The sequence below is a fragment of the Crocuta crocuta genome, unplaced genomic scaffold, assembly GCF_008692635.1.
Source record: "Crocuta crocuta isolate KB4526 unplaced genomic scaffold, BGI_CrCroc_1.0 scaffold111, whole genome shotgun sequence".
Taxonomy (NCBI): Eukaryota; Metazoa; Chordata; class Mammalia; order Carnivora; family Hyaenidae; genus Crocuta; species Crocuta crocuta.
This window is the reverse complement of record NW_027527611.1, coordinates 746,215-762,078: the sequence shown is the minus strand read 5'-3', so window position 1 is coordinate 762,078 and position 15,864 is coordinate 746,215. Positions and strand designations below refer to the sequence as shown.

At 38.7% G+C, this 15,864-nt stretch overlaps 1 protein-coding gene across 1 annotated transcript in view; it reads right to left on the bottom strand.

Annotated features, from left to right (window-relative positions):
- Positions 1–11,808, bottom strand: part of CSMD1 (CUB and Sushi multiple domains 1) — a 1,564,948-nt gene extending 1,553,140 nt beyond the window's left edge. Inside the window, exons 1-2 of the mRNA XM_077771883.1 lie at positions 11,784–11,808; positions 8,967–9,183 (exon numbers count right to left, since the gene is read on the bottom strand). Coding sequence (XP_077628009.1) covers positions 8,967–9,183; positions 11,784–11,808 — 242 coding nt within the window. The remainder of the gene's footprint in view (positions 1–8,966; positions 9,184–11,783) is intronic.
- Positions 11,809–15,864: the final 4,056 nt, after the last annotated feature.

Below are 15,864 nucleotides of genomic sequence, written 5' to 3'. Positions count from 1 at the left end.
TATCAAAACTACTCCAGTTTAAGAGTAACATTTCAAAAGTTTGAAACATGACTCCTTAGTGCTGATGCATAGGGGCACATGTACCCCAATGTTCAGAGCAGCACTTGCAACAATACGCAAATCACGGAAAGAGCCTAAATGCCATCAACTGACGAATGGATTGAGAAGACATGGTTTATCTATACAATGGAATGGCAGTGAGAAAGAATGAAATCTGGCCATGTGTAGCAAAGTGGGTGGAGCTCGGGGTATTATGCTGAGTGAAATAAGTCAGGCAGAAAGGACAGATACCATATGTTTGCACTCATATGTGGAACAGGAGAAACTTCTTGGAGGACCATGGGGGAGGAGGAGGGGGAAAATAGTGGGGGAGAGGGAGAGAGGCAAACCATGAGAAACTCTTAAATACTGAGAACAAACTGAGGGCTGATGGGGGTGGGGAGAGGGGAAGGGGTGTGAAGGTCATGGAGGAGGGCACTTGTGGGGATGAGCCCTGGGTGTTATATGGAAACTAACTTGACAATAAACTATATTTTTTAAAAAAAGAAACAAATTTCCTTATAAGATAAATATTTACCTTGTAGATTATTTTTAGTACTTTCAGATACAAAGTAAATCATACTTCAATGCAAAGGGAGAGTCATCGTGTTTATTGTAGTAAAAGAAAAAATTGCTTCAGGTACTAAGCAATTTCTTCTCCTTTTTAAAATTTGGTGAATTGAAAATACATAATGAACACATTTTTACATATAGCATTCATTCCTTTAAAAAAAGTATTTTGTAAACAACTAATACCTATTTTGAATTAACATAATTTCTTTGTGTGTGCTCTGGGGGGGCGGGGTCAGCTGCCGTGGAAGCTGGAATTCGAACTCAGTACTGACTCCGCTAGTCAAATATTTAAAACTACAAGAGGAGAGAAAAAGGAAATCTGAAATTTAAAAGCCATTCAACTACTAATCCGGCCATCCACATAAAGTTCATTTAAAATCTTGGAAATTTGTAGAAAATTGATTATTCATTGCTCCCTCCTGCTTATCAGTATGGATAGTTTCCCAGGAAGCCATTTTACCCAGGTATTTTTGTAGATGCGCTATCATGAAGAAGAGTAAAAGTCAGTATCGTACTGACTTTTTGACATTTTATATTCCTTTTCCAAGAAACCAAGGGCTAAAAAAATAATAATTTTATTTCCTTTTGAGAGCGAATGTAAAAATACTCTTGGTGAAATCTGATTATGCCTAAATATGTGGAAATCCCATTTCCTTTCTGACACAGTCCTGCAAGTGACACCATCATTTCCGTTCAATCCAATTAGACGCTCTGCCTGCTCCCTGTGCACAGCACACGGGACATGTCTCTCAGTCGTGGCCACTTCTATTGCACCTCTTTTGGCTTGGGTCCTTTAATAGAAAACAATGTAGACCGATGTAGGTAGACGCACAGAAGCCGAAGGTTCTAGCTATAGACGGTTTTTATAGACAGTATCCTGCTCTAAATCAGGAGTTTTTATCTGCACCATTATTGACATTTTCTGACTCATAATTCTTTGTCCCATGAGGCTGTCCTGTGCATTGTACGACATTTATCAGCATCCTTAACATAAAGCCACTCCTAGCTGACAAACACTGATATAAATATAGATGAGAGAGAGTGTAGCTAATGAGTGACAGAGATGGAGACAGAGATAGAACAAGATAGAGTTAGAGACAGAGATAAACCCTAAGGTAGGCATAGACCTAGATGGGGACGTTTTTTCCAGAATTCCAAACACAAGGGGCACCTGGGTGGGTCAGTCGGCATCTGACTCGGTTTCGCCTCAGGTCAGGATCTCAGGGTTGGTGAGTTCGAGCCCTGTGTGAGGCTCTGCACTGACAGCACAGAGCCTGTTTGGGATATTTTTGTCTCCCTCCCTCTCTCTCTCTCTCTCTCTCTCTCTCTCTCTGCCCTTCCCCTATTCTCTCTCAGAATAAAGAAACTTAAAAAAAAAAAAATTCCAGGGGTGCCTCCTGTGTGGCTCAGTCGGTTAAGCGTCGACTTCGGCTGAGGTCATGATTTCACAGCTTGTGGGTTCAAGTCCCGCATCAGGCTCTGTGCTGACAGCTCAGAGCCTGGAGCTGCTTCAGATTCTGTGTCTCCCTCTCTCTCTGACCCTCCCCTGCTCACGCTGTCTCTTTCTCTCTCTCAGAAATAAATAAAACATTTTAAAAAAAAATCCAAAGACAAAAGTCAGATACAAAACAAAACAAAAAAGCAAAGCAAAATAAAACATTCCTCCACTAGGGCCTGCCAGGGAAACTCAGTAGCCACACTGTTTCAGGATCAAGGCAGCATTATCTGTTAATTACAGTGACACTGGCTGGCAGAGCACCCTCCGGGGGCCCTCAGGCTGGGGAGATGCCCTTGGTCTAGCTTCCCACAGCCCCTGCCGAGATCACTACAGTGGATTACACTGATACATAAGGATGAGATTTCCGAGATCCCACCATCATCCGGGATTCCGTCGATGGTGTTTGATTATACATTATTACATACCATCTATTATAAGAGAATAAGATGTTAAGAGAAATTAGACATTTAAGACTGAATTTATTTTTAAAGGTAAAAAAGAGAAATCTCTTCATATCAGCCACTAACGATCCTATGCATTAATTTCAATGGTATCCTGTATTACATATATACTATAATTTACTTAACTAGTCTCCGTGGAAAGATGACAATCTTGAGTTTTTTAATATTATCAATATGCACTCATAAACATTGCTTTGCATATATTTTGCCATATTTGGAGGTAAATTTGTAGAATAAGTACGTACCATAGCCTTGCCGAATGAATTTGTTGATAGTTTTTCTGTTTGAGAGAAATTTCAAAATTTATATATAAAATAATTCTCAAAAACTCTGACTTATCAAAACATTTAAAGTTTTGCCATTGAGAATGATGAGATATTATTTCAAATTACTATTTTCATTGGCTTAGGCATACTAGTTGCTACCATTTTTTTATGTTTGAACTTTTAGGTCATTATTTTTACCAGATTTTTGATTAAATGATTTTATTTCCTGATATTTCTGATAGTGTATCTTATCAATAAAGGGAAATCAGCTCTTTGTTCTTCATACCTGTTATGAATTCCTCTTATCAATTTGGCATTTGTCTCCTGGATTTTAAATTTTAGCAAGTCAAATTCTCCAGTCTTCAATATTTTCTTCATGATTCCTAAATTATATGTACTGAAGAATTTCTTTTTAGTATCTTTATTATTCAATATTAGTATTTAAATTAATGAGCTAACATATTTCTTTTGTTATCAGATAGTGAAGATAATATTTGTGAGTGCTTGTGTTTGAGAGAGAGAGAGAGAGAGAGAGAGAGCTGTCAGCACAGAGAATGATGCAGAGCTCCAACCCATAAATCTTGAGATCATGACCTAAGCCAAAGTTGGATGCTTAATTGACTGAGCCACCCAGGTGCCCAGAAAATAAGATTTTATATTTTATAAAGTCATGTATACTTTCGAGTTTCTGTGACCAATACCACTAAATACCTTTGCAGAAAATGGAGTCCTACTGTAAATTATTTTTTAGTCTTCTTGTCCATCTGTTCTCTTTATAAAACTCTAAATTCTGTTCCTGACGTCTGCATGTATATAAGGGAAATGTCGTAGGAGTTGGGGGCCTTTTGAACATTTGCCACACACATATATATTTTAGGACAATCCTAAAAGACTTCTCTGACCATATTAATATGGGTTACCCCTTTCAAAATGGCTAGGATATTGAAGAGCCATCAGTTTTTGCCAATGCAGTAAAAGATCACCACAGCTTAAGGGAGTAGTGGTTGGAATTGAAAACAAATATATGTTCCAACTTGTTTATATTATTTCATTATTGCAAACACATCTGCCTATCTCCCTTAAGTGCTTTATTAGTTTATCTCTGGTATTTCTCCTTACTGGCAAATTCATAATTTTTAAGAAGTTTTATGAATATATATATATATAATGTAAGTTATATATATAAAACATAAGTCATATATATAAACATAAGTTATATATATATATATATGTAAAACATAAGCCATATACACACACTATAGTTAGACTCTACCAAAGCAACCTCTTAAAATCAGCTGGGGAGATTATATATAGTTATAGAGATAGTGACATATAGATAGATATCAGTGTTTAGACATTGTCATCCTTGAATCTCTGGTTTAATTGGCTTTCACAATCATCTAACCCACTGCAGACAGCCAACTTAAAAAAAATAAACTAAAATCAACTCACCCTTACCCAATAAGCACAGCCTTCCCCAGAAGTTGCTAATTTAAAACGTATTGTGGAGACCAGAAATTTGGAAGATGTATCAGAAACAATTATTTTTTATTTCCTCCCTTAAAATATGTAGGTAGAGTAGTGAGCATTATTGGCAAATTCACATGGTTATGGGAATTAGGCAGGTTTATATGAGAACACCAAATGCCACCACTGTCCCCCTCAGCTCCTCTGCAGTGTCAGCACAAAGGTATGAGAACCTACTTAATCAGACACCTGAGCATCGGTTGGGCTTCCAGAGTTTGAATTTGATGGCCTGAGAGATCGCTGCTGTGCAGGGGACTCTCCTACTGGGTGTTCACCCCGATACGAGGCTCTCTGCTCCAGGGCCCTCCCTGGCCATGTGCCGGGGTGGGCTGGCCGGCCCTTCCTCCCGGCTCCTGACCATGTGGCTGGCTGAACATGATAAGGTGTCAAGAAACACGTCCGCTGTTAATAGTAGACTCTAGTCTCCATAGAATATTCTATACCACCTCTGCAATACATCTAGTGGAGTCTTAATTGGGGCATTAGTCACTACCCAAGCTAAAAATAAAATGATGCTCTGAATTTTATCTGACTATTGATCTGTGAATGGCTCCATAGGGACCTTACCAGCAATGGGGGCAGAAAGGCAGAACTGAGGCATCCCTAGATCTCTAGTGTAATATGATCTGAATGTAATTGAAATCCCTTCTTTGCCCTCAAAGTTCTCAAGTTCTAAAGATCACCAGATATAGTTAATATTAGACAGGTTTCTTAGCTAATTTTAGACATGTCTGCATTCAGACAGTATGATAGTGTAGGAAAAACTGAAGAAAACTGATATTTTAGCAACACTGATTCATGATTTCCTGATTTTAATGGCCCTATCACATTAATTCCTAACTTCTTTATCATCATTGCAAAAAACAAGGGATAATCTTGTAGAAGTCACAGAAGCAGAGTCAAGATCACTGCCAAAGCTATATTTTTGTATTGTACACAACCTTAGAATAATTGATTCTGATTTCCCACACATGCATGACACAATTCCCTCCATACGCTCACTTTTATTCATTTATTAAGGTTATAATGAGATTTCCATTCAAAGTTTGATATTATAATGTTATCACAGTTGGAAACCCATGTCAACTTTGATTACTTTCTGATTTGGGGACAAATAAACACTACTTCACTACTTCACAGTTAGAGAACACCCTCTTTCTTGGATAATTAACTCAAGCCCATCCAGAAGAGTTAGATAGAGGTCGTGTGGGGTTGTACACACGGAGGATAGTGACGAGTGGTCCTGAATCAGGAATATTTTAAATCAAAACACCCCATGAAGATTTGTTGACTATTTTCAAATTAACGTATCTATTATCACCAGAGAAGACCCACTCACGACACAAAGGATATAAGTTGGCCTCAGAGGACATATATTCTGTCTGACATATTACAACAAAGAGATATGCACCCCAACTAGAGGTCACTTCAAAGCTGGTATAATTTGAAAAGACTATATGCTTCAGGGTCTATGTTAGTACAAAGTGCTTAGAAAAAAACCTTTTGGGGGTGTTCTTCATTTTTAACCCTGGAAGCAGAGGGAAGATTTTCTGAAATAAGTATAATATGAAATGGGTCTTGAAGGTAGGGTATCATTTAGGTGAATAGAGAGAAGGATGAGGAAGTAGAATGATAAACATATTCTCTTATAAGGTCATATCAAGGAAAAATCCATAGAGTCATTCAGCTAAATAATATACTCCCATCATGCTGTAAACTGAATGTTTGTGACCCCTCTTCCAAATTCGTGTGTTGAAATCCTAACCTCCGATTTAATGGTATTTGAAGGTGAGGCCTTTGGGAGGTAATTACGTGAGGAGGAGGCCTCCTGAATAAGATTAATGACCTTACAAAAGGGACCCTAAAGAGCTCCCTTGTCCCTTCTGTCATGTGAGGACACAGGAGAAAATGACCATCTATGAGCCAAGAAGCCGGCCCTCATTAGACGTTAAATTTGCGGGCAACCTGATCTTGGACTTTCGGCCTCCAGAAGAATGAGGAATAAGTGTCTGTTGATGTTAACGGCCATTCAGGATATGGTATTCTGTTGTAGCAGCCCCAAAAGGACAGAGACCATTAAAAAATGAATACCAGACACTATCGGTCAGGAATGCTTGGAGTTAGGTTACAGACTGAGGCCTTTGGCTGACCAGTGCACCATATGATGGCATTCCTTCCCTCCGCTCATGCGTCCTCGCCCTGAAACATTCACTGCAGTCCTGTTCTGTTCTACAAGCATTTCTATAAACATGACCCCGATATGGAATTAAATGCTATTTAAAACGAATTTGCCATCAACCAATGTTGAAATGTTACGACAGGCTCATGGGTTTACCCTGACAGTGCTCCTATTCCTAGCTGATGTCATTATTTATCCAAACCATGATTTGAGTAAAGGCCCATAGCACTTAGCAGTCGGTGGAATTCTGTTTCTGATATATTTTGCTTTTATTTGTGTAATGGTCCCTAGAAAGGCCACTTCTGTCCCCCAGAAGAGCTACCCTACCCCCACGGACTATCCACACAAAGGCATCCGAAGTGTGGAGATACAAGGAAGATTATGCAGTTCTATAGAGAGATGAAACCACCTTCCTCACCTGAAGGACCAGAAGCAGAACATATTTGTTCTCTGCCTCAAGTGAAACGTTGTAGGGAACCGAGTAATTTGTATGGACCCAAGGAGTTCTTTCTTATTAGCTTTCTTTGCTTTGCTTCCTCTCGTAAAGATACCCACGTGAGAAAAAAATGATGATGTCAAACATGGAAATCACCACTATTTATGAAGCTCCTTGAGGCACTTGATACCAGTTTATATACTATTCACTGGAACCTCGAACTAAAATACAATGAATATAGTTGTTCCAACCTTAACATTTCCACTACTGATCATGTTATAACACTGAAGACCGTAGGAATACTGCTTTCTAAACCTAATGTCACCAAGAGTACATAAACTGTTTAGACAGAGGGACTCAAGGTAACATTTAAGCAGGCTTCCTTTAGCATAAGACAGAATTGTAAGAATTATAATAATATTATAAATTAAAATAATTATAAAACATTATAAAATAAAATATAAAATGATATAAATTAAAATAAGCTATTTTTAAATTATAAAGTAAAATAAAGTGGGAAAAAGAAGTATTGACAGAGAAGTATCTTTTGAGAGGAGATACTAACAATTTTCACTGATGGGATGAGAAATAATTACTATTAACAAAGGATCATACGACTTCATATTTCAATAAATTGGATTCTCTATTTTGTTTTTTTATTATTCTTTGCCATTTCTATTTCAATTCTTTTTGTTATTACGACATGCCACCATTCTCTAGTACCATAATTTATTTGGAATAAAAACTAATAAATAACCAATATTTAGAAGATCAGTAAGTGGGGAATAAATCTCGCATGAAATTACCAGGAATTAATATGAGGATATTTTGCCAAACATCTAAAGCGTAGGACTGTATATGTTAGACAGGAGAAAGTTTACCTAAGTAATTCATGAAGAAGATAGCTGTGTACAATATATGACAAAAAGGATAAATGGAAAAGAGTTTCAAAAAACAGACAATGGATATTGTAAATGACCCAGAAAACAAAAAGATGTTTTATATCTAAAAATGCATATAGAAAATGCAAACAAAATATATCATTATATATTGATTATACATACTCTAATATATCAAAATATTAACTAGATGTACAATTTTCTATAGGACTTTTCTCAATCCACAAAATAAAAAGTCAAATATGTGACTTGTGTTGACATTAGCAACAATACCATTTTATTTGTCTAAACAGTACAACTTCTTCTGCCCACTGTCAACTGTTCATATATTCAACCAGTCTCTAATTAGTATGGAATTTTAAAGCCAGAGGGTAAAGACTTCTTTGTCTTTTTAAAGATGTTCATCAGTTTACCCAAGAAATTTCAATTTCTTAAATGGGATGTTCCTGTTTGTTTTGACAAATTAAAAAAACGAAAAATAAAAAGGATATACTTGTACAGGCACCATGCTTTCCTTGCTGATAAATGAAAAAAAAAAAAGTAACTTAAAAACATCCAAGAAAATATTTGTTTCTTTCTTTATGGTTAAAATCATAGATCAGAAGAGAAAACTGATGGGGAATAGAATGTATTATGATTGTGTAAACCAAAAATTCTCTAAAGAGCTCAATATTCTTTCATGTTTTTACTCCCCGCACCTCCCGTACTTTTTAGTGAATACGTTCTCTGACAATATAAAAGTCCCTTTTGTTCTTGGAGTTGTACTCATGCACTCCTTTTTGTGCGTTTTCTCTCAAATCCACAGTTGCTTAAAAACAATGGTGTGTTGTCACTTTCCTTCAATTGCTTGACAACACTGTTTTGCAGATTTTCAACAATTTGATGTCTATAAATGAAGTCAATGATTGCTTTTAATAACAAGATAAGTTTTTAAGTATTAAAGAGTGTAGAAATCTGCAGTCTACTTTGTTTTTATTGTAACTAAACTTCTCTGGTAATTAAGTTCACGTAATTCATTCCAATTAAGTTTCAGACTCGAAATCAAACAGTGCTATTGAAATCTATAATAAGAAACGCCAATACTTTACCTCACTTTCAAATTCCCTTGTTGGAGCTGTCCATCATAAACTGATAAAATATCAAAGTCTTCTTCAAGAGCAAAGGTATGAAATGACAATTGTATCCGATTACGTTCTCCCGTGATAATGATCCATGTGCAGTTAGCGTAGTTTGGATAACCATGCGGAAACCCTGGGCTCTCAATGGTACCATTTGGACCCTGGACTAATCCTCCACAGTTCTGACCTAGAAAAGAAAACACACACATACACAAAGATTATATTAGCATATTACTTTGGCCTATTTCCTCTGTGATTAGAAAAAAAAATCCAACCTTTTTGCCAGTTTTTATAATGGCTTATTTTGTGGTCCTTCGTGCACAAATATTGAATGATAAATTGCAGAAGTATTGTCCAGTGTTAAAAGGGGGAGGGAGTAGGGAAGGGAGAGAAGGAAAATATACAAATTTAGGAACCCATTATTAGAAATTTGAGAAAAAAATTCTCTGTAATTCTAAATATATCTTTATCGATATCAACCTACCAAATTTGTGAAACAAATTTAGTGCCAATTATCTGGGTAGTATTATGCTGAATGCTGAAACACTCTGCCTATAAGTCCCTTGCTCAGAGAAACTAAATTGACAGGTCACATAGCCGTTATAAAACTACACTCATACACATATGTTGGTATATTCTAATGGCTGCACTGTGAAGCAATATGAATAATTAGGGAAATCGACATTCAATGTCCAAACTATTGGTTTGCACGTACTCTGACAAAGTCCCACAAAGTCAAAGAATAAAACTAAACGACAGAAATCTTATCCAGTCCAAAATAAAAGGCGTACAAGGAGAGAAATTACATTATGCAAAGATTAAGGAGCAGCCCATCAGAATAAGGAAACTCCCCTCCATCGATGGCTTCCTTCCTATTCCCGAGGGTGGGATTAAGATGATGGAGGTGAGGCGGGTGAGTGCCTCTCCCAGTGACAGATGCCATTGAGGAAAAGGGTCAGAGTCAGACTTCCCTCAGCACATGTGCAGGATACCCCGCACTTTATTCCCCTTTCTCATTCCAATTTCCCTTAGAGAGGTTGAATTAGGATTGCTCTTAGTGTTCAAGTTTGACATTTGTGATGTTGTGATTTATAATAAGACATATAATAAGAAATAAATATTTGGTCTTAGTCCGCTTGGGCACAGAGCTCCTACAAACCTCGGAATTTCCTAAGGGATGAAAGAAAACAAGTGTCAACTGACAAATGGATAAAGAAGATGTGGTTTATCTATACAATAGAATATTACATCACAATGAGAAAGAATGAAATCTGGACATTTGTAGCAACATGGATAGAACTCAAGGGTATTATGCTAAGTGAAATACGTCATGCAGAGAAGGACAGTACCATATGTATTCACTCATATGTGGAACAGGAGAAACTTAACTGAGGACCATGGGGGAGGGGAATGGGGAAAAATTAGTTGGGGAGAAGGAGGGAGGCAAACCATGAGAGACTCTTGAATACTGAGAACAAACTGAGGGCTGACCGGGGAGGTGGAGAGGGGAAGGGGGGATGGGCGAGGAGGAGGGCACTTGTTGGGTTGAGCACCTGGTGTTATATGGAAACCAACTTGACAATAAACTATGAAAGAAAAAAAAAGTGTCCTGTGTCATGTTAATGAGAGGGCTTAGGGAAAGCACCTGAGGAATGGGGGCCAGTTGCCATGGGAAACCACCATGTGATCACAAGGCTGGAACTTGCAGCCCCATATGCATCCATCCCAAGCCTCCGGGATGGGGACAAGGGCTGGAAGTTCTATCAGTCGCCAGTGGCCAATGATACCTCTTACTCATTCATACCTAGGTAAAAGTCTCCGTAAAATCACAAAAAGAAGGAGTGCAGAGGCCTCGCAGGTCTGTGAGCATGTGGAGATCCTGAAAGACCCCGCCCTACGCATCTCTGTGTCTGGTTGCTGATTTACATCTTTTAATTTCCTTTGCAGTAAACCAGAAATCTAGTGAGTACATGGGTTTGCTGAGTTCTGTGAGCCCCTCTAGCACATTAATGGCACCCAGGAAGCGGTGGTGGGAACCTCTGAGTTACAGCCCGTAGGGGTAGGTCTGGGACACAGAGAACGACCTAGATTTTCCATGCGTGTCTGATGGGAGGCAGTGCTGCGGAAGCTTTCCCTGTGAAATCTGATGCTGTCTGGAGGTGGACCGCGGCAGGGTGGGGGTGGCTTGCCGGACACCGGAGCATTGCTTGTTTGTTGGTGTGGGGACCGCCCCCTCCCCCAATACTGGTGGAATTGGTGCAGAATTGGTACAGACACCAAATACATGATGATGGAGGAAAGCCTGGAAGAGCAGTGAGCGCCCTAAAGCTGCCTTCTGAGTGGGTGAAAACTGTTCCTAAGTGCGGGTTCCAGGCAGCGTTGGCTCTTTAAGGTTTTATGGTATTGATTTCAACACTGGGATTCTCTGGCAGCTCTCAGATATCAAGAGCAGGTCCAAGGAACAAGCCCTTCTTTTTTGTAAATTGCAGCCCGGGGATTCTANTCCCCTTCCCGACCTCCCCTCCAGCCATGCGTCATCATTCATGCACCTCCTTTTGCTCCGTGGTTCCCCGCCTGTGGGTCTCTGTTTCTCCCACCTCCTCCTCTTCCCTCCCTCTAGTGTAGGGTATGGACTTTGTGATGTGTTTCTCTAGGCTCTGTTAGTCCCTGTGGTTTACACATTCCCTGCTCTGTGACTTCGCATTGTGTGCCTGCCCAGGCGCTGTATGGGTCAAGCAGCCAGAATGAAAAGGGTCAGGACAGACAGGCTACGTGAACTGCCCTCACGTTTCCCTGTGAACATCACCGCCATGTGCGGGAACAAAAGAACTGCTATTGAATCCTTCCAACCTTCACTTGGTCTGGGGCTGGCTAGCAAGTAGCCCCCAGAAGCCACATGCAGGGTTTCCCTCCTTGTTCATCTGGACATTTCCCACCAATACACTTGAATGGATTTAACTGTTTTGACCCTAAGAATGTAAGAAAGTTTGGGAGGGATTGGGGCATAGGCAGATTATTACATGGAGTGTAAGTATCTGAATACAAGTATTATCCCAGCTTTTACTGTTGAACTGCAAACAGAAAATTATTTGCAACTACGCTGTACATGTTAAAAAAAATACTACACAATAGTAGTTCTCAGAGAGTCAAGTCTTTTACAGGAATATTATCAAATGCTGGTGGGAGTTTACTAAATCTTAATAAAAAAAGATTTAATGAAAGGGATTTATGAGTTTAAAACCAAAGAACTAATAAGAAGCCCATTTTCCACTAAATTTAAATCTAACAATAACACTGTAACAAGTAGATATTAAAGCTGTGGGGGTTTTGAAGGTCTTTAAGGAAAATAGCTTTTCTGGTTTATCTAGCAATTCCTGCTTCACAGTAAATCAAAAAGTGAAAACTTGATTATAAATTGGAGGAAAGAAAAATAAATTCAAGGCAAAAAGTGTCAGTTGGAAAGTAGCTACTATTATAGACCCATCCTGCTGAACCAGATTATCAGATATTAAGATTTTCTCCAAGGACTAACACTTAGGTTGCACTGGGTACCAATAGTACAGTACATTTTGAAGAGTGAGTCACATTCGATCGGTAGATAGAATTTTCCACAGGCCCTGGGAGGAACTTTGGGAAGTGCTGAAAAGTTAGACGAACAACTCTCCATCTTGGCTGCACCCTGCAAACAACTTAGGGGCTCAGATAGATTCTGATGCACTTGGTCCGGACCAAGAATATCCAGGACCACCTTGAAGAACAGAATCAGAGATCTTATGTTACTGAAGGTCACATCTTATTAAAAAGCTATAGTTATTGCAACAGTGTATAATTGGTACCAACCTAGATAAAGAGACAACAGGACAGAGTAGAGTCCCAAAACAAATTCACAAAGATATAGATGCTAGATATATGACAAACAAGGTTCTTCAGTGCACTATGGAAAGGATGGTATTTTCTGTTTTTTAACGTTTATTTATTTTGAGAGACAGAGAAAGAGAGCCAGCATAGGCACAAAGAGGGAGACCCCCCCCCCAAGAAGGTTCTGGACTGTCAGCAGAGCCCACAGGAAGTCTCGAACTATGAACCATGAGATCATGACCTGAGCTGAAATCAAGAATCCAATGCTTAACTGAATGAGCCACCCAGATGCCCCAGATGGTATTTTTAATAGATGGTGGTTGGCCAACTGGATATCCAAATGGGAAAAATAAATCTTAATCCCTACCTTACTATGTATACAATCATCAATTCCTTATTGAGTTGTGGATCAAAATGGAAAATGGAAAACAATAACACTTCCAAAAGAAAACTGCATAAAAAATATGACCTGCGTGGTAAGCAAGGATTTCTTACATAGAACCTCAAAAATAATACTCATAAAAGGAAAGAGTGAAAAAGAAATACAAACACCATGATGTTTGTACTCAACAAATGGTATGTCCATAATGTAATGAATAAACCTCATGAATCAATAAAAAGATAATAGAATAGAAAAACAATGATTGGAGGCAGATGGAGATTCAGAATCAGAGCAGGGTTGTTCTAAAATTGGAAAGAGACAAATGGGTCATAAAATGGAAATCCTTCTGCAGTCCTGACCGCTCTCCTCATCTGGGTGGAGGCCTATCTAAAAGGTGTAAGAAATTAGCGTTTTGTGCTGCAGGAAAAAAATAAATCCTGATTTCATTAGTCTTTCTTTGTAGGAGCAATAACTCTACCTTGCTTTGGTCCCACTAGAAAATTCTGAACTTCCCAACAATGTACTCAATGTCTCCTGTCCCATTCAAGCATCTCAGCTCTTATTTAAGAACAAAAACACAAAAGATACGTGAAAATAATTATCTAAGCATCGGTGCTACAACGGTATTGACTAGAACTCCCGAGAGAAATTCAAAATCTATACTAATTTTGAATTGAAGGATGTCTCCTTAAAAACAATTACTGTAACCTGTGGATCCCCACATCATTCTGATCTATTTGGGGTTCATGCTTCCTAACACACTCACAAAAAATAATGGCTGACACTGCTGGGGAATAGACTAAAATTATTCTCCTAATGGTTAATCCCCGGATGTAAAGGGATTATAATTCAGGAATGCAAATAACTTATAGATGTCATTCATCATGGGGACCAGAACTTCATTCAGGTATCTTGGTAAAGGATGTCTGAAAGAAAGATTGCTTTATTAGCAAAATGTTCTTTCAGTTGAATAAAGTAAAGCTATAGATGACTGTGTGTGGGTAATACATGACATCTATGTACATTTCTGGGTTCACACGTACTTACGTGGAGAGTATGGGACTTGCCTGTAGCCCTACCACCAGCAAACGCCAAGCATGAGGTTCTCCCTCAAACGTCCCAGCAAATATCTTTGCGTATCTCCCTCATCCGATTTTCCCTTTGTGGTTCTCATACACTAGCAGGGGCTTGCCTGCCTCAGAGAACCCTCAAATATTTTACAAACGTTTACTTTTTAAATAGGTTAAATCTGTGTTTCTTGATTTAAATGTTGGTCTTAGAAAGAGCTTAAGGTAAGCAGATTATTTTAACAGGAAAAAAATTTAATGGACATATTTTTAAATAACATATTACTCAATAGGCATCGATTGTAGGTACTTTTTAAGTTATATTTCCTAAGGTCACTGAGGCAACCTGCAGATAATTTTAATCTTTCAGTGAAAACTGCGTTGTTTCTTACAGGATTGGAAGCTCACTCATTACGGAAGAAAAGGTCTACTGGTCTTCCTTCTTCAAGTTCTGATGATGGAAGTTACCATGAAATCAAACGTCAGTGTCAGTGGAAGAAAGAGAATGTGTGTGTGCAATGATATGAGTTGCACGTATACCTTAAATGCATGTCCCACAGAAACATGCAGAACTGTACCCACGGATAGTGTGTTACGTGCTACAATTCAAGTGAACCAAGTCAGACAATTTCAATATGTGCCAGAATTTTGAGAGACAGGTGTCTAAGAATGTTCTGTATCAGATATATCAATGAAGCTTGGAAAACAAAAGAAGTTGGTAATGAAGTCATCTAGCAGCTTGAAATTATACCTGTGAAATGCTTGGTTCATTCTGAAGTAGTCAACAGAATGTTAGGTGCCAGGGACTCATACAGAGCTAATTTAGTGTAGATTTCTACCCAATTTAGAGATCCTCAATACCACGGCTTCCCACACAGAGGATTACCAGCAGGCATTTTAATCCTCTCCTAGACTTTTAGAGTGAGGCACTGTTTTCAAAATAAATTTTCACACAGAATCTCAGTTGGGCAGACAGCAGTCCTGCAACATGGTGGGAATAGATACGATGATGCAGATGGAAGTGGAGAGTCATCCCAAGTGTCTTGTAAATGAAGGAGGGCTATCTGACACCAGAGACTGGTGTTTGTCCCACCAAAACACAGCTGCCTTACTTGAGACAGCACAACTCAAAATGCAATCCATCCTACACTTGAGTACCGATCAAACCGTAGTGAAGACCTTAGATCACACAGTGAAATCCAGATATTTGGAAACTCTCACTTCAAATTTTCTTTAAAACTGATCTGTTCCCATGGCAGGCAAAAAAGGTATGGAGTAGCATTTAAAAATATAAAAATCATTCATGGCCCCATTACCAAAGATAACTACTGCTATCACTTCTCCAAACCCTTCACTAATCCCAGTGCTGTTGGAAGTAGTGTTGTATCACCCAATGTATGTGAGCGGTTTGTTAGAGCCAAACTGTCCAGTCCCTCGGAATGAACAAGAAGCAGGAAGAAGTGGATCTAGGATGTGTCTTGCTTTGTTTGCTTATTGATCATGATCTTTAATGTGGGAAGGTCCATAAGACCGCTGCTTCCTCAAAGAGCCCACTAGAAAC